The sequence below is a fragment of the Cherax quadricarinatus genome, chromosome 33, assembly GCF_038502225.1.
Source record: "Cherax quadricarinatus isolate ZL_2023a chromosome 33, ASM3850222v1, whole genome shotgun sequence".
In the NCBI taxonomy this organism is placed as follows: Eukaryota; Metazoa; Arthropoda; class Malacostraca; order Decapoda; family Parastacidae; genus Cherax; species Cherax quadricarinatus.
The window spans coordinates 28980004-29006929 of NC_091324.1; the positions used below are offsets into that span (position 1 = coordinate 28980004).

Consider the following 26926-nt stretch of genomic DNA (forward strand, 5'->3'; position numbering starts at 1 on the left):
TTTACAGCTTGTGTATTTGTAAGAAACAATGTGTTACCAACCAAGGTCAAGAAATTATACAAGTTTTCCAATGCAAAGCCAGAGCACTGCCATACATCTTCACAAATCCCTCGAACGTGCCCAACCTGACTGCCATTGTTAAGCCCCAACTGATAACGTTCAACAGAGAGCAAAGGCAATCATCCAGTAATACGTCACCTCCCCGAAATACATTTCAGGGCTCTTAAATCCAGGAATGGCCAGGAATCCTCGTATTTTTAAGTTCGTTCGTTGGGTGGTTAGCTTAGTAGTTTTGATGCAAATCGGCTAAACAAGGGTCATCAAGGTTGTTTGTCGCCTATGTTCCGCCTATCAAGGTTATAGCAATATATAAAATAAAGAATAAAGTATTGTCAGTAATATACACTGGATATATTACAGTGTACATGCCATTCTAATTCGTTATAATTAAAGCCTATGGACTGCACAGTGCTCATTAAACTCGTCATTGTGTATAAATACATATGTATACACCTGTGTATTAGCCTGAATACTGAAGGCTGGTTCTCTACTATTTAAAAGATTAAGAAATAAAGTGAGCCAGAAAGGTCGTGTCCTTTATGGGGGGGATACATTGCACGTCACGAGATACCAACAATGTATCCCCCTCTCTCAGTTTTTTTCTAGTTTTGCTAAATTTCATTACTGTTTTGAAAACTCGTCCTGTGTGAAGGGTGTGTTAGGCAAACACAGTTTCTTATTATATGGGTGATAGACTTAATCACATCAAACTACCTCCCCACGTCGTCTACTTCGTCTTCCAGCAACACTCTTGTCTCCAGTTGACAAAGCCTGCGGTGCAGGCGAAACGTTTCCTCAATAAACACTCCTATTGTCGTACATGTGTCTTACTATCTAGTTTCTTCTTGTTTGAAGCTTGAAAAAATGTTTATAAATCAGGATAACCACACATTGTAATGTATATAGTTTTGTTTATAAAAATAATGATAGTGGTGAAGCTTTTTTTTTTTTTGCAGGTTTGTATAACCATATTTTGTAACCCAATAACATATGAATTACCAATAATATGAATAAATTTGAAGGACAAAAAAATGACAAATCAGATATTTTAAATTTATTTTATTGACAGAACAATGAACAGAGTATATTTCTACATTATTATTATTACATGTATGGTGGGGAAAAGTGCTAAACCCATGAGGGTCACACAGCGTCTGGGGAAATAGGAGGCAATTAAATTCGATCCAAGAGGGGCATCAGGGCCAATTCCTTGGATCAAGAGCCCCTCACCGGAGTCAGGGAAACTCCCTTGAGGGGTTTGAACATATTTTACAGTATTCTCCATGCATTTTATGTACCTTAATTCAGACAATGACAAAAAACAATGATAGTGAGGCCTACAGTATTTGTAGAACACACACACACACACACACACACACACACACACACACACACACACACACACACACACACACACACAGATGAATCAAAGGGATGTTAGGAAGTATTTCTTCAGTCATAGAGTAGTCAAGCCGTGGAATAGCCTAGAAAGTGAAGTAGTGGAGGCAGGAACCATACATAGTTTTAAGGCGAGGTGTGATAAAGCTCATGGAGCAGGGAGAGAGAGGACCTAGTAGCAATCAGTGAAGAGGCGAGGCCAGGAGCTGAGTCTCGACCCCTGCAACCACAATTAGGTGAGTATATATATATATATATATATATATATATATATATATATATATATATATATATATATATATATATATATATATATATATATATATATATATATATATATATATATATATATATATATATATATATATATATATACATATATATATATATATATATATATATATATATATATATATATATATATATATATATATATATATATATATATATATATATATATATATATATATATGAATAATTGGGATATAGTCAAGCAGAAGATATACATAGTTCTTGCTCTAATCTTATAAATATTAAACATCAATCTGCTGTCGTAAATAGCGGTTGACTGATTATCTACTGACTTACAACGAAATTTTGCTTTTATCGAATCGAAAGGTGCATCCTATGGTCATTCTGTGATCAGAAATAAAGAATCTCAATCTTGATCTCACTCTCAAAGGAAAATCTTGATACTAACTTCTAATAACTTTAGTGAAGACAATCTCAATACTTTGAATAGGCACATTTTTTAGTATGGGCATCAAAAGGCACAGTGAAACAGAAACTCCCAACCCAGTTATAAAAAGAGTGAGTCAATATTGAGGTATATTTAAAATTAATATAAGTGTTGCATATCTTCTGATAATTGTCGTTTAGTGATTATAATACAAAATTATTAAATGCGATAGAGGTAGAACAATTCTAACATGAATACTGTGTATTTTTCGAAATATTGCAACGAGAATCAGCACCGTGTCAGGAAGCATTATCTTGAAGTTTACTTATATTATCATAGGAAAAATGCACTTACAGTCATATATAGACACAAAAGCAGTAATTATTTCACATATAATTGCCATCACAACTAACACGTATGTAAGGCATTTAACATCAAAATTAACATGTGTGTGTATAAGACTTTTAATGTCACAGTTAGCAAGTGTGTATGTTGTTTCTGTAGTTCAGCAAGCGCTAGTAATTAAAACTTACACATGTGTAAGCTTATTGAAAGTTAGTATATACTTTTACACATATACCTTATTAATATACACAGGGGTGTATATGACGAGAGGTGAATGTCTTTCGGTGTATATGTAATTTACATGCTTTAATGCGTACTTTCATTGTATATTATATATACGTATATATATACGTGTATATATATATATACGTATATATATATATATATATATATATATATATATATATATATATATATATATATATATATATATATATATATTTTATTTTTTTATTATATATTATCACACTGGCCGATTCCCACCAAGGCAGGGTGGCCCGAAAAAGAAAAACTTTCACCATCATTCACTCCATCACTGTCTTGCCAGAAGGGTGCTTTACACTACAGTTTTTAAACTGCAACATTAACACCCCTCCTTCAGAGTGCAGGCACTGTACTTCATATCTCCAGGACTCAAGTCCGGCCTGCCGGTTTCCCTGAACCCCTTCATAAATGTTACTTTGCTCACACTCCAACAGCACGTCAAGTATTAAAAACCATTTGTCTCCATTCACTCCTATCAAACACGCTCACGCATGCCTGCTGGAAGTCCAAGCCCCTCGCACACAAAACCTCCTTTACCCCCTCCCTCCAACCTTTCCTAGGCCGACCCCTACCCCGCCTTCCTTCCACTACAGACTGATACACTCTTGAAGTTATTCTGTTTCGCTCCATTCTCTCCACATGTCCGAACCACCTCAACAACCCTTCCTCAGCCCTCTGGACAACATTTTTGGTAATCCCGCACCTCCTCCTAACTTCCAAACTACGAATTCTCTGCATTATATTCACACCACACATTTCCCTCAGACATGACATCTCCACTGCCTCCAGCCTTCTCCTCGCTGCAACATTCATCACCCATGCTTCACACCCATATAAGAGCGTTGGTAAAACTATACTCTCATACATTCCCCTCTTTGCCTCCAAGGACAAAGTTCTTTGTCTCCACAGACTCCTAAGTGCACCACTCACCCTTTTCCCCTCATCAATTCTATGATTCACCTCATCTTTCATAGACCCATCCGCTGACACATCCACTCCCAAATATCTGAATACATTCACCTCCTCCGTACTCTCTCCCTCCAATCTGATATCCAATCTTTCATCACCTAATCTTTTTGTTATCCTCATAAGCTTACTCTTTCCTGTATTCACTTTTAATTTTCTTCTTTTGCATACCCTACAATTCATCCACCAATCTCTGCAACTTCTCTTCAGAATCTCCCAAGAGCACAGTGTCATCAGCAAAGAGCAACTGTGAGAACTCCCACTTTGTGTGATTCTTCATCTTTTAACTCCACGCCTCTTGCCAAGACCCTCACATTTACTTCTCTTACAAACCCATCTATAAATATATTAAACAACCACGGTGACATCACACATCCTTGTCTAAGGCCTACTTTTACTGGGAAATAATTTCCCTCTTTCCTACATACTCTAACTTGAGCCTCACTATCCTCGTAAAAATTCTTCACTGCTTTCAGTAACCTACCTCCTACACCATACACCTGCAACATCTGCCACATTGCCCCCCTATCCACCCTGTCATACGCCTTTTCCAAATCCATAAATGCCACAAAGACCTCTTTAGCCTTATCTAAATACTGTTCACTTATATGTTTCACTGTAAACACCTGGTCCACACACCCCCTACCTTTCCTATATATATATATATATATATATATATATATATATATATATATGTCGTGCCGAATATGTAAAACTGGTCAATTAGCAAGAACTCATTTAAAATTAAGTCCTTCCTAAAATTTTCTCTTATACGTTTAAAGATATATTTTTTTATTAATGTTAATGTAAAAATTTATAATTTTGCATCAAAAGAATCTTAGAAAACTTACCTAACCTTATTATAACAAGAGCAATTTATTTTTGCCTAACCCAACTAAATATATTTTAGATTTGTTTACAATAATTTAATACTAAACAAACACAGTGAAATATATTTTTTTCGTTAGGTTCAGAATAATTTTTGCGAAATTATTGCATACACAAATTTTCACTTGTCTTATATGGCAAGATGAACGTTGCTATTTAAGCCAAGATCGCAAGTTCTGCCTATTCGACACGATATATATATATATATATATATATATATATATATATATATATATATATATATATATATATATATATATATATATATATATATGATAAGAGTTTTTATTAATGTTAGTTTAGACAGTAGTATCTACTTTATTGTAATTATGGGGGAAAATGTGAGATGAACAAGAATCTGACTCAAATATTCTTCCACTCTTCGCCGGGTTCACGGATTCTGCATAAGTTTCTTTCTCCTATGTACGGGTTATTTGTGTATTCTACACTATTTTTGGTCCTTATTTCATACACAATTTCTTTAATGTGTGCCACCTAAGTTGTCATTAGTCGTGCACCCCAAGTTCATCCTGTGAGCGGGAGTTTGGTGTACATCTCATGTTCATCCTGTAAACTGTGGTTTAATGTGCACCCCATACTCAGTCTCTGAGCTGTAGTTTGTTGTTGCATCCCATGTTCATCCTGTGAGCTGTAGTATGTTGTTGCATCCCATGTTCATCCTGTGAGCTGTAGTATGTTGTTGCATCCCATGTTCATCCTGTGAGCTGTAGTATGTTGTTGCATCCCATGTTCATCCTGTGAGCTGTAGTATGTTGTTGCATCCCATGTTCATCCTGTGAGCTGTAGTATGTTGTTGCATCCCATGTTCATCCTGTGAGCTGTAGTATGTTGTTGCATCCCATGTTCATCCTGTGAGCTGTAGTATGTTGTTGCATCCCATGTTCATCCTGTGAGCTGTAGTATGTTGTTGCATCCCATGTTCATTTTGTGAGGGGTAGAGCAACACCAGAATTACGGAGGTCACAATGAGAATTTATCAAACCCCACTGGATATAATTGTATCATATAGATATTACTACAATAACTTCATATATTTCAGTCTCGTCACATAACTAATCATCTATCTATTACAATATTTGCATCCAGTCTCAAAATTTCCTATATTTTATTCCCATTACAAGCACTGATCCTTTCCTAGGTTATAATCTTATCACAATTATATGTTTACGTATCCAGCACCACTCCATGTTTATAATCTATCCTACATCACTAAATCCGCGTTGCCTACACAACTCCATGTCCAGGTATCGTATACAACTCCTTATCCATGTATCGTACACAACTCTATTGCCATGTATCTTACACTATCTGTGTCGGCCATCCATGTCGACGTATGCTCAATGTCCATCATCTGCTCTACACTTGGACGCTTTCCGTGTTCTTGGATTGGTCCTGGGAGTAGGAGCAGCCGTGTGGGGCACTGGCCTTGCCCACAATGCAGCAGAGGGCCTGGTGGAGCACCAGCAGCGGCTCCTTCAGACCCTGGCGTACCCCAGGCACCATGGCGAAGTACAACACGAAGTTCAAAGAGAAGCCCAGCACCTCCAGGCAGTTGGCCACTGCCCGGAACACCTGTAACAGAAGAGTTGATAGTTGAGCACCAGCAACAATGTATTTTATATAGAACTGGCAGAACTCCCGCAATTTAAAGAGCCAGTCACAAAATACAGCAGCTGGAACAAATCACAACCCACAAACTGGAAAATGGATGGTGGAAGAGGCGATCAGCCGAGAAGTGGAGCGAAACGTCGTTATAAGAAAGGCTTTCGCTGTTTTATTTTTTCATCCTTCTGGAGACTAGATAACGTTTCTGTCCGTCCTGGACAATTATCAGAGCAACGTAATAATGGCTTTAAACCAAAATATCTCCTAGTTGTATAGCTTAATTTGTGAATCTGCAGCATATATATATATATATATATATATATATATATATATATATATATATATATATATATATATATATATATATATATATATATATATATATATATATATATATATATATCACAGAGTCAGTTTTACATTTGGTCGAATTTAAAGAAAGTCATCAACCTACATAATTACTGGTAACATTTAAGAGTCGTAGATGGACATTAGTAACAGTCAACTGACCCTTCACGGGAGGTGCCCTGAGGCTGGTGAAGGATTTTTGATCCAAGGAATTGAATTTGTCCTTTAAACCGAATCTGCCTCCCATTCCCCCAGGTGCTGTATGACCCCTATGAGTTTAGCGCTGTTCCTTAAATATAATAATAATAATATGACAGTTCAATGATGTCTTGATGTTGGTAAAGAGCTCTTAATCTTAGGAATTAGATCAAACCTGATTACCCTACATTCGCAAGGCGCTGTATAACCCCTACAGGTTTAGCGCCTCTGCATGAATGCAGTAAAAAAACACTTACCTCGAGTGAGAACGAGCCGTGTGTGGCCCCTGCTGTGTCTATGAGCGCCAGGACGGTGGCTGGCAGGTTGGTCAGCAGGAAAGTAGTGACAATGGCCAGCAGTAGGTACACGAGGCGCTGCTCCTGTTGGCTTTTATCTTCATTACTGCTTCCCGCGACGCCCTTATTTTTCGTAATTACTCTGCGCCGTGATGTCACTTTATTGAAGGTGTAAATGATGGAAGCGTTGAGGAGAGCAAGGAGTATAGCAGGAAGCATGCGATGACACAGCTCCACTACCACCGTCCACACGTACCACGCTTCAGGGACAAGCATCTCTAGGCCAGTGTATGTCCATCCAGCCCCGCTGTCGGCAGGTACTACTTCCTGGTAAAAGCCGTGAGGAATGTAGAGTAGAAGCGGTAACAGTAGGGATAGTGTGATTCGGATGACAGCGAGGCGGGGAGCACTGACATCCTGGTAACGTCGAGGATGACACACAGCGATGTAGCGGTCCACAGACAGACCCACAACGATGTATACACTGGAGCTTGTCAGGGCATTTAACACAGGGATTTCCAAGTGAGCGTAATAGAAGGCCCAACCGTAGGAGAGGTGGCGGCGGTCGAGGTTAGCAAGAGCTGGGAGGAGGGCGAGTGAAGCCAACATCTCCGTAAGGGCGAGCCATATGAGGTAGAAGAAAGTTGTGGCCTGAGAATGACGCTGCGTGTGCTGCCGCCTCGCCCTGGTCAGCATCACCACATTCACCAGGTTGGTCAACACTCCCACGCAGATGAACGCTGGCATAATGTAGCCGTAAGCAACCTCCTCAAGCAGGGCCATCTGATCGTCTTCAGTGGCACCCTCTTGACCCTCCTCCATGGTGCTGCTGGTATTGTTGCGCATGGTATGTAGGCCTACGTTCTGTGGAAACAAGTAGTGTACTAGGAAGGCATACATTAGTATGAAACTGGTGAGCTTGTTGGGTACCGCTACTCATCTTGTGAGTGGAGGCAGCACCATGATGACAGTACCGAGTACCATCTAATTATTATTATCACATTCCTGTGGAAGCGCCTAGGGAATCTGAGGTATTTAGGTTGGATCTGAGAAAAGAGAGGGTAGCTGTAATTCGTCGGGTCTATCTGGACGGTGTTTCGGGGACCAACGCCCCCGGCCCAGTCCTTGACCAGGCCTCCTGGTAGATCAGGGACAGATCAACCAGGCTGTTATTGCTGGCCGCACGTAATCCAACGTACGAACCACTGATCAGTTGATCAAGTACTGACTTTGGGTATCTGTCCAGCTCGTTTAGATCATTCAGTGCATGACAGTGGAGGCTCGATCCTCCGTCCGCTAATCGTGTGACAGTAACTCTACTTTCTGGTACTTATCAAACTCACACATAGCCGTGGAACTACGGATGTTCAAACCATCTAGACCGGATATGTGTACACAACGGGATACGCATTATGTATTAGTGTGTCTAAACATCCAACCTCTGAGAGATACCGCCAGTCACCTTACACAGGATATGTGAAAACACTTCATTGTAAATGATAATATATCTGAAATCTCGAACTTGTATCCACATTTTCCATTGACGAGGAATAAACTGTTTTTATAAAGATTGCAACCCAGTTATGATAATTTTTGGTGGTAATAAGATATATATATATATATATATATATATATATATATATATATATATATATATATATATATATATATATATATATATATATATATATATATATATATATATTGAGATTGTATTCCTTGCTATACTATATGCAACAATTATTTGAAGCAATTGTAAAATGTGAAATGACTAATATTTCTTCCTAGTGATGTAACAATACTCAGTGGGGTCTGATAGAGACCCATTGTGACCTCTGTAATCCTGTTTTTTTGCGCTTCCACTCACAAGATGAGCATGGGTGATGAGCATGGGTGATGAGCATGGTTGATGAGCATGGGTGATGAGCATGGGTAATGAGCATGGTTGGTACAATGAACTAGCAGCTCAGGTGACACAACTAACTAAACAAGATGTGACTACACACTCAATGGACTCAGTTCACACACTCAGGTCACGGAGTTCACTACCTTATCACAAGATAGGCACATGGCTTCTGCCGAAAAGAAGAGGCCACGATGCTCCATGAACACGACGGAGGACTCGGATTTGGAAATGTGGGGTGCAATTCTAGCAAAGTTGTGAGAGGAAGAGGAAGATCCTGCTCACATTGTAGCAGATCTGACAGTTCCAAAAATGGAGCCAGCGACAATGGAAACAGGGGAGGAAATAAACACCCCATCCCCCGAAAACCAAGAGGGATGGAACACTGTGGACAACAAGAAGCGCCGTCCGTCCAAGGAGCAGGCAAACCAGCTCAGCCGACCTGGCAAATTCAAGATGAAGTCTTACGGGGACCACAGAACCCACTATGGCGTTGTTTCATACCTGGAATCACGACACAACCTGAAGTTCACGATGTGGTTCAACTTGAGGAGAGAACCAGTATTGACTCCTCACAACAAGGAAATGTATACCACCTTGAAGAGAGTCATGGAGACAGATCGCTCATTCACCCTGGAGGCACTGGACTCTCGGCAGATCACCAAGAGTGTAGTGATGCGATACCCGCTGATGATGCCCATCGAGGAAGTAGCAGCTCACCCTAGTGTGGTGTCAGCTCAACGTCTCAAGGCAAAGACGGCAGGCAACACACCAACCCGACAGGTCCTCATTCAGCATGTAGGACCACTGCCATCCCGGCTGAACCTCGGTTCTTGGGGCAGGTACGATGTCAGGACCTTCACAGCAGAACCAGTTCGCTGTTTCAAGTGTCAGCGTTATAGACACCTGGGTGCACTCTGTCCGAACAGAGTGTCTGCAGCCAGCACCACCCTACAGAGGAATGCATCACCAAGCTGAAAAATGCATCGCCACCCACTCCACAATGCCCGAACTGCAGGCAGAAGCACCATGCCTGGAATCCTCGATGCCCCGAGAGGCTCGCCAGAATTCAAGGAGTCTGGAAGACGCCAAAAACTCGGCAACAGGCTACGACGGATCATCACTCTCAGCAAACGATGGGTGCAGAGAACCCTGCCATGCCGCAGATCTCTCAGCAGCTAACCCAAGTCAATGCCTAGGAATTCCCAACCCTTGAAGCCTCAACCAGGAGTCAAGGTCAAGAACCTCCTGCACCCCTACCTCAACGAAGAAACAGAAACAAGAGGAACAGGAGGCGTCAACAGGGTACATCTGGTCAATGTGATCAGCAGGCGGCACTAAACGAGCCTCCACCGGCCATAGCACGACAACGCAGGCACTCCTTACCCGGCACAGGCGCTTTGCAGACTCAACTGGCACCTCACCAGCAGATCCCGGCTACTCAACCTGGTATACAGCAACAGACCACGGTGCATACAATAAAGAAATCCAACCCTCAGCAGTCCCTACAGACCACAACAGCCCAGATAATATCCACTGTTTCGAACCCAACCCCAAAGCAGTCCCTTACCAGGGAGGATCTCGTAGCACTCATCAAGGTGTTCACGGATCTTATTTGCAACACAATCAACTCCATGGAACAACAGAGCACATTCCGTCAGATGGTCAGTACGCTCCTGAGAGTGTGCTTACTGACCGAGGAGGAGACAGTGGATGCCATGAATTTGCAGGTTCTCAGAGCGGGCAGGACTCAGTCTCCAGCTCAGGAAACAAGAGCGATGGAAAAACCTCGGTACCAAATCACACCCTCAAGGTCTTACAATGGAACATTCAGGGCCTAAGGAGCAAACAGCACCTCTTGCTGGAGGCAGTAATTCGGGATCGGGTTGACATCGTCTTGCTGCAAGAAACTCTGACTGTCCCGACTATGTGCCCAAGACTACCCGGTTTTGCTGGGTATTTTCGGACCCGGGCATTCACTGCAGAGGCACAGCTGTATTTGTATCCAATACAATACCTCACGAGGTTATAACCAACTCTGTGGACTGTGGGGAGGATGTCGAGGTACAGGCCATCCTTGTGCACATACCTGGGGCGCCCATTACCATCTATAACATCTACAAGAACCCAAGACACACCCTCGACATTGCAGAGCTCCTCGCACTAGCACGCACTGAGTGTATTATTGTGGGTGGAGATTTCAACGCACATCACCCAATACTGCACTCTCAATCAGCAACCAATGCTGCTGGCAGACACATAGCAATGCTCCTACACGATATTCCAGAGGTAAAGTTGCTAAACAATGGAGACCCCACACACCTGTTGGGTGGCTGCCTCGACCTTACCTTTGGGTCAAGACAACTCGCAGCAGGAGCCACATGGGAAACTCATCCTCACCTTGTCAGTGACCACTTTGCAGTGATCACCACCTTCAACATCAACAGGCCTCCCACAGTTGTGCTGCCTCCTAGATGGGACGTAAAGAGGGCCAACTGGAAGGTGTTCCAGGATTATCTTCATGACTGGTGGTCCACATACTCTCTATCTGAAGACTGTGATACGGCTGAACAGGAGCTAATCACTGTTCTCACCCAGACAGCAGAGTGCGCAATTCCAAAGAAGTACGCAGGAAGCACTCACAAAAGAGACTGGTGGTTCTACAACGACGAGGTGCGGGAGCAGAACCACCGCATCAACTCTTTTAGGAAGCTATACAGGCGTAACCCTACGGCAGAGAACAGGAATACTCTGAGAGCCATTGTGCAGCATGCCTGCAGAGTCTCTCTCAGAGTAAAAACTGAGAAATGGTTGGAGTGGTGCTCAACATTCGGGCATCACACCACCTTATCTGAGATATGGGGCAAGCTCAACATAGCAACTGGCAAGAGCAAGCCGAGGCCACCAGCACACCCGAACCCATCCCAGGAAGCTGAGAAACTAGTGGAGCTTTTCACTTCCAGCGGAGCCTCCACTCAGCTCCCATAGGACATCCGGAATATACAGATGGATCTTCTGCCACAGCGCCAGCTAACGATACAAGCTGCATGTGAGTCGGAAGATGTGACTGATGAAGACCTCACGGACTTGGAACTCCGACGTGCCATTAAGAACACAGGTGACACTGCCCTGGGCATCGATGGTGTTACGTACTCCATGATTGCACGGGCTGGGCAGAGTGGATGGGAGGCCATACTAGACGTCATTAACAAGTTGTGGAGGGCCAGGACACTCCCAGCAGCTTGGAAGAAAGCTACCATCGTACCAATTTCAAAGCCCAAGGACCCAGGCAGTATGAGACCAATATCGCTGACCAGCTGCTTAGCCAAGACTGCTGAGAAGATGGTGTTAAACCGCCTCCTATGGAAACTTGGACCCTCTCATCATCACATATTTGGCTTCACCAAAGGAGTGGGTACAGCAGAGTGCATAACCACTCTACTAAGCCAGATTGCTGATAGTAACAAAAAACCTAGTATCGTCGTCTACCTCGACCTTGAAAAGGCATTTGAACTAGCCAGCCCCACAGCAATTCTGGCAATACTAGCTCGGAAGGGAATCAAAGGACGCCTCCTGGCTTGGATAGAGTCCTACCTTAGGGGCAGGCAGGCCTGTGTCAGCTTTCAGGGACACTACTCTTCCTTTAAAACCCTGGAAAACGGTACGCCACAAGGAGGTGTGCTCAGTCCTACCCTGTTTAGCATCCTTATGCAGGAACTTGTGAGCCTTCCCTTTCATAGTGGTACACAGCTCCTCAGCTATGCTGATGATCTTGCACTCGTAGTGAATGGGAAAGGCAATTTAGAACGACAGGCTCAGAGAGCTCTGGACCTAATTACGAAGTCTTGCAAGGAACTAGGCCTCAAGATCTCGGCCGAGAAATCTCTTGCAATGATGTTCAAGGGACCAGATCCTGTGAATAGATTACGTATTCAGGATATAGCACTTGAGTGGACAGGCTCCTACCTGTACTTGGGAATCTACATTGATAAAAAGCTGACCTTTCAGAAACAGGCCGAGTATGTCAGGTCACGTGCTCTACTCAGACTCAACGCCATGAGAGCCATGACGAGGCACCGTGCAGGGGCAAGCAAAGATGTACTTCGCTTGTACTATATACAAGCTATACGCTCGCTCATTGACTACGGTGCACCGGCGTTAGCTCATCTCTTCCCACAGAGCAGGCAAAGGGTGGAGGTCGTACAAAATCAGGCGATAAGAACTATGCTTGGGGCCCCCATCTGGACCAACACAGTATGTCTCAGATCTGAGGCCCGGCTTCCTTCCTTGGCTGACAGAGTAAGATACATAAACGCCTGCAAAGTGGCCACGATTCTGCACCAGCAGCAAGGTACCCCACTAAGGAGACGGATATTGGCAACCATGACACAAGATCCCACACTCTTCACGGACTACTCCTGGATTCGTTCGTTTTGTGCTGCTGGGCGGAAGCTGCTGCCTATACAACTACTCCTTGAGAAGAGTTGTGACCTTCCTGTTGCTGGGTACCATCCACCACCTCCCTGGCACCCAGATCTAGCCGATGTTTGCATCATGCAGCTACCCATCTCTAAGCATCTCTGCAGTCAGAACACCCTCACCAATCATGCTGAGACAAGCATGGCACTGGCAGAGGGAGGCACATGTGCAATGTATTTCACAGATGGTTCTGTCGACCCTGACAGGAGGAGAGCAGCAGCTGGACTGTACCACAATGGTCACACACAAGGCTGGCGACTCCCTGACCACTGCACGATCCTTCAAGCTGAGCTGGTGGCGATTCAGCAGGCATTGTCACATGCCCTACGACATCGACTCCGACCTGTCATACATGTTGATTCCACCTCTGCAATCAATGCCCTCTCCCATCCTCAACCACAGGACAATGTTCACCTAATCACATCGATCCTGAGCATAATGACAGCCTTAGAATTTCAGGGTAACAGATCGACATTGAACTGGATCCCCAGCCATGCTGGCATCCGGGGAAATGAGGCGGCAGATGATGCAGCCAAGGCAGCAACAGACTATCCACATGTTGGGATTACTGTCCCAATCAGCCTACGACAGACCAAACTGGTGGCTGCCAGAGCCATGAAACTTATGGGGAAGGTCTTAGGTGATACCCCATCTCAACAGTGGTACCGAGCAGCGACTCAGGGAGAACCCCCTCCGTATGATAGAAGCTGGTCCAGAGCGCAGTGTACCGCCATCCATCGGCTTCGTTTGGGCTTTCCCACAGCCAAGATGATGGTAGACAAGGCTGAGGAGGAGATGTGCCAGTACTGTCAGCACGTTGTTCAGCGGCCCCTATCACACTATCTTCTGGAGTGCGAAGTTACTGAGACGCTCCGCAGGCAACTAGGAGTGATATTCCCTCCCGAAGAGGACCCAGAGATGACTGCGGCCACACTAGTGTACCATGGAGTCAACGAACCAGACAAGCTGTTACCTGTGATAACGACATATCCTCCTCCTCGCTAGTGTCCATAGTTAGGAGTACATACGGTGTTGTCGCTTATGAGATGCACCAGTTGAACTGACCAGAAGAGTGCTTGAGCAGCATATGTCGCATCATTGTAGAAACCTTTCTCCCTCGGGAGCCAGAGACGGGTCATCGCAAGATTGAGACCCGTGCCAGGACTACGGTCTTGGCGAACATTATACATACTTGAGATGTGTGCGCACACACACTGGATTGTGAGAAGCAAGTATTCTATATGACTGAAGTGGACATGGATCACAGAGGCATGTACCCATAGACAAGCAGGATAACAACGCTACTGGAACCTTCAAGTTTGAGAAGCAATATCCACGATGATTTATGATATGAGGAATATGTAGGTACGCGGGGTTGGCGGTGATGGTGTGATGGTGGTGGTGTGGGGTTGGTGGTGATGATGGTGTGGTGGTAGTGGTAGTGGTGGTATAAAAACTCTTTCCCTCTCCCATCACCCCTCTCTTCCCTCTTGCTCTTTCCTTTCTTTTTGGCTGTACTTCTTTGTGCCTTCTCGCTCCTTCCCATTTTTTTTACCCTATTGTCCCCTTCTGTCCTTCCTCCCTATGTAAACACGCATCTTTCTCGATATACATCTCCCTCCATATCTCTCCCACCCCACATCTCCCATTACCCGGCCTTCGTGCGTCCACCCCCAGTCTATTTGCCTGGGAGGTAAACACACGCCACATTTTCTTATTGGTTTGTTTCCCCCCTTCCAGATATAGCACCAAACTATGACTGAAACGTTTAAGGAGTAAATGATGGTTTCCCAGGAGGTGCATTCTTAGTCCTCAGTGGTGGCTCAAGGCCTGACCCACGACACGTGGGAGGGCTACCTATTTGCACTTATCATCAATCTGTCATTCCATTTTGACAGCTTGTCAAAGTCTTTTTGCAGAGATTTACTGTACCACTCCGCCACAACTCTCACACTGGAAAAGCTTTTCCCAACTACTCAGTTGTGTATTCAACTCATTTCCGTACACTCGATGTTTCCTCCCGTGTTAGAGAAAGTATGTATCACCTTATCTGTGTGTGTGTGTGTGTGTGTGTGTGTGTGTGTGTGTGTGTGTGTGTGTGTGTGTGTGTGTGTGTGTGTGTGTGTGTGCGAGTACTCACCTGTTTGTGGTTGCCAGAGTCCAGTTCCAGTTCCTGACCTTCCCTCTCAAATTGGCAGCTGCTGGGATCACTCTCTTGGTTTCGTGAGACTTATCTACAAAAAAGTAAAGAAAAAAAATAAATGGATTACCAACAATTCCAGGTTCACCTCCTTCACCGCTGGACTAAAAGAGAAAAAAAAAGTGAATGTGATAAAGTAATGAAGGAGAGAGTGTCCAATCATTCTTAATACCCAGAGTCCTGTCATTCACGCTCACATAAAAAAAACCCAGCTAGGGAGGCAGTCGGGTAAACAGTCTATCAGTCCAGCAGTCGGGTAAACAGTCTATCAGTCCAGCAGTCCGGTAAACAGTCTATCAGTCCAGCAGTCCGGTAAACAGTCTATCAGTCCAGCTAATGGAGCGGGAAAGTGTTCATACAGTTAAACATAAAAACAAATCAGAAAAAAGAATAACAAACAATCCAATCACGCAAACAATCAGGCAAATTTGCAAACTCGACAGCTTAACAAGCAATGTTTCAAACTATACCAAGGAAATGAAAATATTTCTCATCATGTGAAATAAAAAGCTAACTTGCTCACACAAATGTGCAAAGTGTATTAGCTGAACACTGCAAATAAATGTTCTAAGTAATCAAGATGGCAGACAAGCATGTACTTTGTGTCCCAGTTGGAAGAATACACAGAAAATAAGCCAGACAGATGAACACACACACACAGACAGACAGGATGTTCCGGAGATGGGACACAGAAACAAGGGGTCACAATTGGAAGTTGAAGACCCAGATGAATCAAAGGGATGTTAGGGAGTATTTCTTCAGTCATAGAGTAGTCAGGAAGTGGAATAACCTAGCAAGTGAGGTAGTGGAGGCAGGAACCATACATAGCTTTAAGATGAGGTATGATAAAGCTCATGGAGCAGGGAGAGAGAGGACCTGGAGGTTATTCCGGGGATCAACGCCCCCGCGGCCCGGTCCATGACCAGGCCTCCCGGTGGATCAGGGCCTGATCAATCAGGCTGATACTGCTGGCCGCACACAGTCCAACGTACGAGCCATAGCCCGGCTGATTCGGCACTGACTTAACGTATCTGTCCAGCTCTCTCTTGAAGGCAACCTAGTAGCACTCAGAGAATAGGCAGGGCCAGGAGCTGAATCTCGACACCTGCAACCACAATTAGGTGAGTACACACACACACACACACACACTAGTGAGAACATATTACCACTGGAAGATCACATGAATGATATTTAATAGCTACCACTTCCTTGAGAAGTAGTTACTTAGATCTCATTTCAACGTCTAGGTTACTGAACAAATCTAATACACTAAAACAGCGAACTATTCTATGTACAAAGTGGAGGAAAAAAAGACATTTCTGTCGAAAGGAGACTTTCATTATTATGATTTTTCACTTACAAAAGTCTTTATTAACTCCATTATACCTGCTGCAAATATTACAACTTCTTTATCTACTCTTCCATGTCTTTTTTTTTTAATCTTATATGCGGTCATCGTGTCTCCTCTATCAACAAATATGGCATATTAAGTGTTTTCAGCCTTTCCTTATAGATTCATATTTTTAACTCTGGATCTTTCTTCATCCTGTCAATGTGATTTTTAGGTGTGGTCACTACACACAATACTTCATATTCCACTTTTGACCTAATATACGGGTGTTTGAATGCGCGTTTGTGTGTTTGACTGTGGGAATAACTGGCTCTTCAAATCCGTCACTAACTCACATCCTTTAAAGCACTATCATCCTTTGAACTTCATTACCCACTCTACGAGCAGCAACTCTCCCACAGCACTCAATACTAACCATCAATATGAGACGATGAAGATTCTAGGCTCCAAGGAAGCTCAGGTAAGAAAGGTGCGAGAGGTAGTCACCATCAGCTGCACCAAGGTAACACCACCACACAAGCACTAGCCAGGGCCACAACTGTGCTGTGGTGCGGGACGTAGTCCAGGAAAGAATGCAGCATCTTACTATCCCAGTCTGAGAAGAGGGGGCGGCGCCCCTGGTGCAGCCACCTCCCACCCTATGCTGACCCTGCGCCAGTTTCTCTCCTGTGTGTGTGTTTATGTAAGTTATGTATAACATTGCTCTATTGAGAAGGTTATATATAACGAGAGGTGTATATCAGTGTGTATACACCCAGATATATCTATGTAGATACACCAAGAAGTGTATATCTTTCAGTGCATATTATACAGCTATATATCTCAATGTTCACAAAATATGTCCTAATGACACCTCACAATGGGCCTCTGCAGGGGAGATGATTATATGTTTATGTACATAGTGAGTTTACTTGAATCCCTATTTTAAAGATTAAAGATTTTTTTTTATATTAGGTGAAGGTAGTTTTTACTATCACACGTGAAACCTAGCACTAACTGATGTCTGTTTTCTCGACTCTTCTGTTTACACAACGTGAGAAGCAAATAAATGACATCTGTCAAACTTGCAGAATAAGATGCTGGATTTTTTTACTCCTGAATAACTTTTAGATCACTCGAATGTGATAGACAGGGACTGACAGGGGCTGATAGTGACTAGATATTGAGTCATTAGAAATAGCTTACGATCTTTTTCATATTATTATTAGTAGTAGCAATAGTAGTAGTATTGTTAATGGGTAATATGTAGAAGATATCCTTATGCAAACTAAACCATTATTGTAATTCATAAAATATACACAACCTCTTTGGACGATGGCAACAATAATTACTATTTGTACAAATACTTACTTTAGGAAATATTAGCAAAAGGATTACATTTTATGTAGTTAAAAATTTACCCAAGAGGGATCAAGACATTCAATAACATGAGGGATCTAGAGAGGACCAATCAACCATTAGTATTCACTCACCTGTCATCCCTGGCCAATCAGAGTCAGTCACGTGACACGCTGCTCCAATCACAGTCCTCCACAGACCCGGCCATTACAACTTACACAGGAGTGAGAGTTCCTCCGTGAATCTCGTGATATTATTTGTTTTTACATCATTAGCGACTTTAGGGGACAAGACGAACGTGGAATGAAACTATTTCGACAACATGGAGGGATTTCCTATGGTGCAAAGCTGTGTTACCTGCGGAAACGTGTGCAGAGTCGACTTGAAGCAGGCAACGCAATATCGTGCACCATTTCCTGACTGCCATAGCACGTGTGTTCCCTCCTTGCCAGTAAGTGTAAGTAACCTCTGCAGAATAACTTACAATTAAGTACTCTAGGTTATTTTGAGGTGCTGTGGATTACATCAGGTTAGGTGAGGTAGATTTATTTTCACAAATTTATAAAAAAAAATAGCTGTTTTGTATATATTTACTCATGCCAACATTTTATAAAAATATCTTTTGCAAAACATTATTAGTTATATTAAAGTATAAATTATCACTTAACGCGGATAAGAACATTATCTCCATAATTACTGCATTATTGTTTTTTTATCATCATTATTATTATTATTATTATTATTATTATTATTATTATTATTATTATTATTATTATTATTATTATTATTATTATTATTATTATTATATACTAATGCTGTGGCGCTTAACACTTAAGAGTCATATTGGGGAATGAGAAGCATTCATGCTTGAACTAAGGCAGAGAAAGGTAGCTCCAAGTCCATGAACCAAGAGCCTTTCACCGGCATCAAAGTCCTCCCTTGAAAGGAGGTGGAATATTAAAAGATACACAGAACTTGTATACAAAGAACTTGTATTTAATTTAGGGACTTGTTTTTCATTATGTAAATTCTCTAATATTTGGTGGGTTGTGCAATGAACATATTTATATTTTAGGCCTATGGGGTAAAAGTTTTCTTATTTGTAACACAAAGAGGAACCCAACCTAACCCAAACTAGCTTAACCTAGAATTTAACTCCTAATCTAAGTTAGGTTGATTTTTTTTCCTTTTGGCTGCTAAAAAAAGAACATTGCTATCCCAGTCCCAAAATGTGACTGTGTCCATTGCAGAACCAACTTAATATTGGAGGATTTCCATGATAACTTATCAAAAAATCTCAATAAAGCACCTAAAGTAAATGATTACCTCTAAAATAATGTATAAAACTGTGCATTGGTATCCCTACAATTATGTTACCTAATGAAAAATAAGTAAAGATATTACTAAATGGTCAATAAATATAAATTATGAAGAAAGACTGAAAATGCTCTTGTTGGTAAATAAGAGGAAATTCAGTGATCACATAATTGAAACATCCTATCATTATTCAAGAAAATAAAAAAATATTATTTAGCACAATCAATAAGGAGAAGCCACAATTGTAAACTAAGATGTAAACTATTGTGTAGATCGGTTGTATCATAAAGAGTAATGTCTGTGCTCCGCCAAAGGCCAACATTCAGTAATAGCCTATTTTTAATATCAATTTTTAAAGGAGTGGACCGGTAAGCCATCGGAAGGCCTCGGTCAGACGACTGAAAGCTCCAGTGGCGGCCCATCATGTGACTCAAACCCGCGTCAGGTAAGTAACACTAGTCTTGTTTCTTGATGAATCTTGTCTGACCTAACCTATAAGCCTAAACCAGTGTGCTAGAACTACTGCAAATATTAACAAATTATATGACAAAACTCCATAAATGTGTTTATCGACGTTCATGTTAGTAGTGTTATAAAATCTATTCAGGTTTCTAAGTACATTCCTATAACATTCAGATTCATTATTTACTGCTTTCCTAATATTATTTTAATGCTTGACGCAGATGGATCAAAGTTATAGTCAGTATTTTAGTTCAACGCATTTTCTTTGACTAATTCATCAACCTTATCATGTACGAGCAGTTCAGTGTTAAATGGAATCCATGAGAATTTTATATTATTTCCTCACTCGCTGATTTTACACTACTGTATACCTGGTGTTTGTGTATGAATCATGTCTATTCTTGCATGCTAGTCCAACATTCATTCACTCTGCAACTCAAAAGAGAAAGGAAGTGTGATTTTAGCACCTGCCCACGCCCATATACCCAAGACCATCTTCGGAAATGGCGGCACCTTACAGTTATGATGAATGCTCCTCAAGAAGTAATCCATCGTGAGTGAGATTTCCGAGTGGAGGTGTTGGATGGCGGAGTCATGAGAGGGGAAGCCCACCTCACTGTGTCAACACCACTGACGCTATCATGCGTATTAACACACGTCGAAAGGATGTTTATGGGTACATATCAAGCTCTCGGACAGGTTGTGTTACTGGAGTCTTCAGACACCAGTGATCACTGTAACGTACTCTTCATATGTGCATTATTCGTTGGTTGTTTTCTGGTATTATTATTATAATCACGGGGGAGTGCTAAACCAGTAGGATTATACATCGCATGTGGGGGGATGGAAGATATTCAGGCTCAATTCAGGGAACCGGAGCACAGATCCAATTCCCTAGATCAAGATTCCCTCACCAGCGTCAAGGAACCTCCCTTGAGGGGTGGTTTCTGGTAGGATTGATATTACCACAAGGAATACGTATCACTGACAGCCGAGATGATGCCCTAGACCTATGTTGTAATAACTCACATTTTTCTCTGTTATTTACCATTTTTATAGTATTGTATAATAGAGTTGATATTGTGTGTGCCGAGATTGAGGTGCTTGAAGCTACCTTGCACAGACTACTTGCATAACGAGCAGTGGGGGGCATGGCTACACTTTGGCAAACTGTCAGGTGCAGCCTTCCCCCCCCCCCACATTACTCAGAGATCAGAAGTTAGCAATTTCCTACCGACTCAGGCATGAGTGTTGCTCTGTTTCCATTAACAAAACTCCACATGCAAATTGCTTCTTATCGTGTCTGCAGCCTATGTCCATAGCCTTCGAGGATAAGGGGGTCACCATTCTGAACTTTGTTCTGGGTATCCGTAAATCTTCTACACTGTCATCATTTTACGTTATGATAGTATTAGACTTAATTTCTATGACGTGTCATTTTTTAAGTCAGAGCGGTGTCAGCACTAGGCATGTGTAAATTTACTGTGTCCTGCTTTTGAGACAACCACTGGAGCAGTTTGGGACTAGATTATATTACTGAGTTAAAAATCAACACGCAGTTGTTTAATTTCCCACTAAATTGAGGGCAGTGTCGATTTTTGTCAAGTGTGAGTTGAGTCTTATGGCTGGAGCAGCCTCAATTATCCTCGTCCTTTCAATAGGTTGTAAACCCTATTAATCAACAATAGATTTTCATTTAGGTTTTTGTGTACATAGTATGCAAATATTTTTTACAATGTTTTTGATGGAGCATAAAAAGTACGTTATGTAGATTTAACCTAGGATAACCCACTAAAGTCAATGTGACTTATTACAGATTTCAAGGTGAAGAGTAATAGCCTGGCTGGGAGGGAGGAGAAGCAAACACTTCAGCCCACCACCATTGTCTTATCACATTCAGCCAATGTTTGCCCACACTTTCTCTTGCTGCACCTAACGAGACATTCTCTCCTTTTCTCTTACACCCACATTTTCTTGCAAAAAATAGATATACCCCCGATCATTATATTTGATAAAATATTGCATTTGCCACATATGTATACGCTGCATTGAACGACTGCTACAAATTTTTAATGACGTTATAAAGATTTTTTATACAGTTTCTAAAAAAAAATAGATACGCTGTGGTTACTATCATTTATTTTTTTTATCACACTGGCCGATCCCCACCAAGGCAGGGTGGCCCGAAAAAGAAAAACTTTCACCATCATTCACTCCATCACTGTCTTGCCAGAAAGGTGCTTTACACTACAGTTTTTAAACTGCAACATTAACACCCCTCCTTCAGATTGCAGGCACTGTACTTCCCATCTCCAGGACTTAAGTCCGGCCTGCCGGTTTCCCTGAATCCCTTCATAAATGTTACTTTGCTCACACTCCAACAGCACGTCAAGTATTAAAAACCATTTGTCTCCATTCACTCCTATCAAACATGCTCACGCATGCCTGCTGGAAGTCCAAGCCCCTCGCACACAAAACCTCCTTTACCCCCTCCCTCCAACCTTTCCTAGGCCGACCCCTACCCCGCCTTCCTTCCACTACAGACTGATATACTCTTGAAGTCACTCTGTTTCGCTCCATTCTCTCTGCATGTCCGAACCACCTCGACAACCCTTCCTCAGCCCTCTGGACAACAGTTTTGGTAATCCCGCACCTCCTCCTAACTTCCAAACTACGAATTCTCTGCATTATATTCACACCACACATTGCCCTCAGACACGACATCTCCACTGCCTCCAGCCTTTTCCTCGCTGCAACATTCATCACCCATGCTTCACACCCATATAAGAGCGTTGGTAAAACTATACTCTCATACATTCCCCTCTTTGCCTCCAAGGGCAAAGTTCTTTGTCTCCACAGACTCCTAAGTGCACCACTCACCCTTTTCCCCTCATCAATTCTATGATTCACCTCATCTTTCATAGACCCATCCGCTGACACGTCCACTCCCAAATATCTGAATACATTCACCTCCTCCATACTCTCTCCCTCCAATCTGATATCCAATCTTTCATCACCTAATCTTTTTGTTATCCTCATAACCTTACTCTTTCCTGTATTCACTTTTAATTTTCTTCTTTTGCACACCCTACCAAATTCATCAGCCAATCTCTGCAGCTTCTCTTCAGAATCTCCCAAGAGCACAGTGTCATCATCAAAGAGCAACTGTGACAACTCCCACTTTATGTGTGATTCTTTATCTTTTAACTTTTAAGGTATCATTTATATGATACCTTAAAAAACAGCGAGATAGCTTATGTTCTTATGTTTATATGTGGGTGGGAGTAGTTGGATTTGAGAAGAACTTGCCTAGTATGGGCCAGCAGGCCTGCTGTAGTGTTCCTCCATTCTTATAACACCCATCACTCTGGGCGGGTGTTAACTGCGTGTTCGACACGAATCTTTGCAGATCAGTGGTCCTCCTTCCCTCGAAGTTGGGTGACCTTTGCATGGCGGGGGGGGGGGCTGTTAATACATTGTGATGAGGATCGACGACCCAAATGATTTCTTCATGAATGAGCCTCAAAACTCCATAAATGCATGCCAGATTTCTGACATTACCCTAACTCCGATAGATTTCGAAAAAGCCATTGACAACATGTCCATGCACTCAGCCCGGGCCCAGACTCGTGGAACTCTGTTTTCATTAAGAACTGCAAGAAACCCCTCTCGCGTGCCCTAAGTACACTATGGAGGAGGAGCTTGGACATGGGTGAAATTCCACAGTCACTTAAAACAACGGATATAGCCCCACTCCATAAAGGTGGCAGCAAAGCATTAGCTAAGAACTATAGACCAATAGCTCTGACGTGATTGAACATTAAAATGGTATAAAATACCGACAGGTTGTTAGGTAAGACACATATGCAACAGTTAGGTATCTTTATTTCGAAACGTTTCGCCTACACAGTAGGCTTCTTCAGTCGAGTACAGAAAAGTTGATAGAAGCAGAAGATACTTGAAGACGATGTAATCAGTCCATCACCCTTAAAGTTTTGAGGTGGTCAGTCCCTCAGTCTGGAGAAGAGCATTGTTCCATAGCATGAAACAATATGGAGATGAAGTGACAGGATGGACCCTTATATAGCGCCAGGAGATGAGACGTAGGTCACTAGGAGAGGTAAGAACGCAGATGTTGGGAGGTCAGGTCCCTCTCAAATCCAGCCAGTGAGAACGGCTGGATTTGAGAGGGACCTGACCTCCCAACATTGCGTTCTTACCTCTCCTAGTGACCTACGTCTCACCTTCTGGCGCTATATAAGGCTCCATCCTGTCACTTCATCTCCATATTGTTTCATACTATGGAACAATGCTCTTCTCCAGGCTGAGGGACTGACCACCTCAAAACTTTAAGGGTGATGGACTGATTACATCGTCTTCAAGTATCTTCTGCTTCTATCAACTTTTCTGTACTCGACTGAAGAAGCCTACTGTGTAGGCGAAACGTTTCGAAATAAAGATACCTAACTGTTGCATATGTGTCTTACCTAACAGCTCTGACGTCCCACATCATAAAAATCTTTGAAAGAGTGCTAAGAAGCAGGATTGTAAATCACCTGGATTCCCAAAATCTGCACAATCCAGGGCAACATGGGTTCAGGGCAGGTCGCTCCTGCCTCTCACAACTACTGGATCACTATGACATGGCCTTGGATGCACTGGAAGAAAATCAGAATGCAGATGTAATATACACAGACTTTGCAAAAGCATTTGACAAATGCGATCATGTCGTAATAGCCCATAAAATACGTGCTAAAGGAATAACTGGGAAAGTGGGGAGATGGATCTTCAACTTTCTAACAAATCGAACACAAAGAGTAGTGGTCAACAGAGTTAAATCGGAGGCTGCCATAGTGAAGAGCTCTGTTCCAAAAGGCACAGTACTCGCCCCCATCTTATTCCTTATCCTCATATCAGACATAGACAGAGATATACACCACAGCACCGTATCATCCTTTACGGATGATACTAGGATCTGCATGAGGCTGTCATCTGCTGAGGACGCGGTTAACCTCCAAGAAGATATAAACAAAGTTTTCCAGTGGGCAACGGTAAACAATATGATGTTCAATGAGGACAAATTCCAACTACTCCGTTATGGAAAACTGGAGGAGATAATAGCTAGAACAGAGTATACTACTGACTCCGGCCATACAATAGAGCGGAAAAATAATGTAAGGGACCTGGGAGTAGTAATGTCTGAGGATCTCACTCTCAAGGATCACAACAGTGCCACGATCGCACGTGCAAAGAAAATGATAGGATGGATAATGAGAACTTTCAAAACGAGAGATGCCAAGCCAATGATGATCCTTTTCAAATCACTTGTTCTCTCTAGGCTGGAATACTGCTGTACATTAACATCTCCATTCAAAGCAGGTGAAATCGCAGATCTAGAGAGTGTACAGAGATCCTTTACTGCACGTATAAGTTCTGTCAAGCACCTTAACAACTGGGAACGCTTGGAAGCACTTGACTTGTACTCGTTGGAACGCAGGAGGGAGAGATATATCATAATCTACACTTGGAAAATCTTGGAAGGAATGGTCCCAAATCTGCACACAGAAATCACTCCCTACGAAAGTAAAAGACTGGGCAGGCGATGCAAAATGCCGCCAATAAAAAGTAGGGGCGCCATTGGTACACTAAGGGAAAACACCATAAGTGTCTGGGGCCCAAGACTGTTCAACAGCCTCCCATCAAGCATTAGGGGAATTGCCAATAAACCCCTGGCTGTCTTCAAGAGAGAGCTGGACAGATACCTAAAGTCAGTGCCGGATCAGCCGGGCTGTGGCTCGTACGTTGGACTCTGTGCGGCCAGCAGTAACAGCCTGGTTGATCAGGCCCTGATCCACCAGGAGGCTTGGTCATGGACCGGGCCGCGGGGGCGTTGATCCCCGGAATAACCTCCAGGTAACCTCCAGGTAACCAGCTGCCTTCACGAGGGAGTTGGACAGATCAGATGTGGTTCGTACGTTGGGTTACGTGCGGCCGGCAGTAACAGCTTAGTTGATTAGGCCCTGATCCACCGGGAGGCCTGGCCATGGACCGGGCCGCAGGGGCGTTGATCCTTGGAATACCCTCCAGGTAGGGCGGCCACTGTCTCCCCCAGCATTATCCATGGACGAAGAGCCCAGCCCACATTATCCTTAGCCCCGTCCCTCGAATTCATCTGTACCTCACCTTTTTTGATATTTGACCTGTCTTTCTACAAGACACTTTGTCTAACCGTTGAAACCCGTATTGACTAATTTACTTCTAAACTAAATAAGAAAAAATGTGGCAATACGTTTTCTTTTACGAGTCATAGAAAATGAAGTGTGGTGTTATGGAGGAGGGACCTTGCCTTCGAGTGATCGTACGAATTTTTTGCCAAAAATCTTTAAATGTTTTTCACATGTTTTTCACAGAGCTATGGAGTCGGAGTCGGAAGCAATTCTTGGGTTACTGGAGTCGGAGTCGGTAAAAATGTACCGAAGAAGCATATCTCTCTCTGTTGTAAGTTATTTAAAATAGAAAGATTTTACTTCGATTATTTATCCGCAGGGTTAGTAACCCTGGATAACCCAATATGTCTGGCTTATTTCCGTTGGGATCCTTTGGTCCTCTTCCCCAGGATACGACTTACAGCAGTCTGCCGAATCCCAGATACCTACTCACTGCTACGTCAACAAGAGCAGCAGGTGTAAGGGAGCATGCCCAATATTTATCTTGTGTCGGGATGGAATCCAGGTCTTTCAGATGTGAACCGAAGGAGCTACCATATAAGCTATCTATACAATGGTTCTCGTGTTACTTACAATAAATT

At 42.7% G+C, this 26926-nt stretch overlaps 1 protein-coding gene across 2 annotated transcripts; it reads right to left on the reverse strand.

The window, feature by feature from the left end:
- Positions 1–4520: 4520 nt before the first annotated feature.
- On the reverse strand, positions 4521–17687 carry LOC128693837 (probable G-protein coupled receptor AH9.1). 2 transcript variants are annotated; one of them, XM_053783712.2, is made up of 4 exons: positions 17417–17687; positions 15591–15684; positions 7030–7932; positions 4521–6193 (listed from the first exon to the last, which is right to left on the reverse strand). In XM_053783712.2, exons 3-4 carry the CDS (start codon positions 7912–7914, stop codon positions 5978–5980), a joined length of 1101 nt encoding a protein of 366 aa, XP_053639687.2. In that variant the 5' UTR covers positions 7915–7932; positions 15591–15684; positions 17417–17687; the 3' UTR covers positions 4521–5977. The 2 variants fall into 2 exon arrangements, with proteins under 2 accessions (XP_053639687.2, XP_053639686.2); XM_053783711.2 differs by lacking the exons at positions 15591–15684; positions 17417–17687 and having other exon boundaries at positions 7030–8618.
- Positions 17688–26926: the final 9239 nt, after the last annotated feature.

Bases quoted from the DNA above. Each gene is read 5' to 3' on its own strand.
- LOC128693837 (XM_053783711.2), bottom strand. From the start codon at position 7,968: ATGTATGCCTTCCTAGTACACTACTTGTTTCCACAGAACGTAGGCCTA. The intron at 6,194-7,029 runs GTAAGTGTTTTT...CTTCTGTTACAG, and splicing joins ACGGCTCGTTCTCACTCGAG to GTGTTCCGGGCAGTGGCCAA.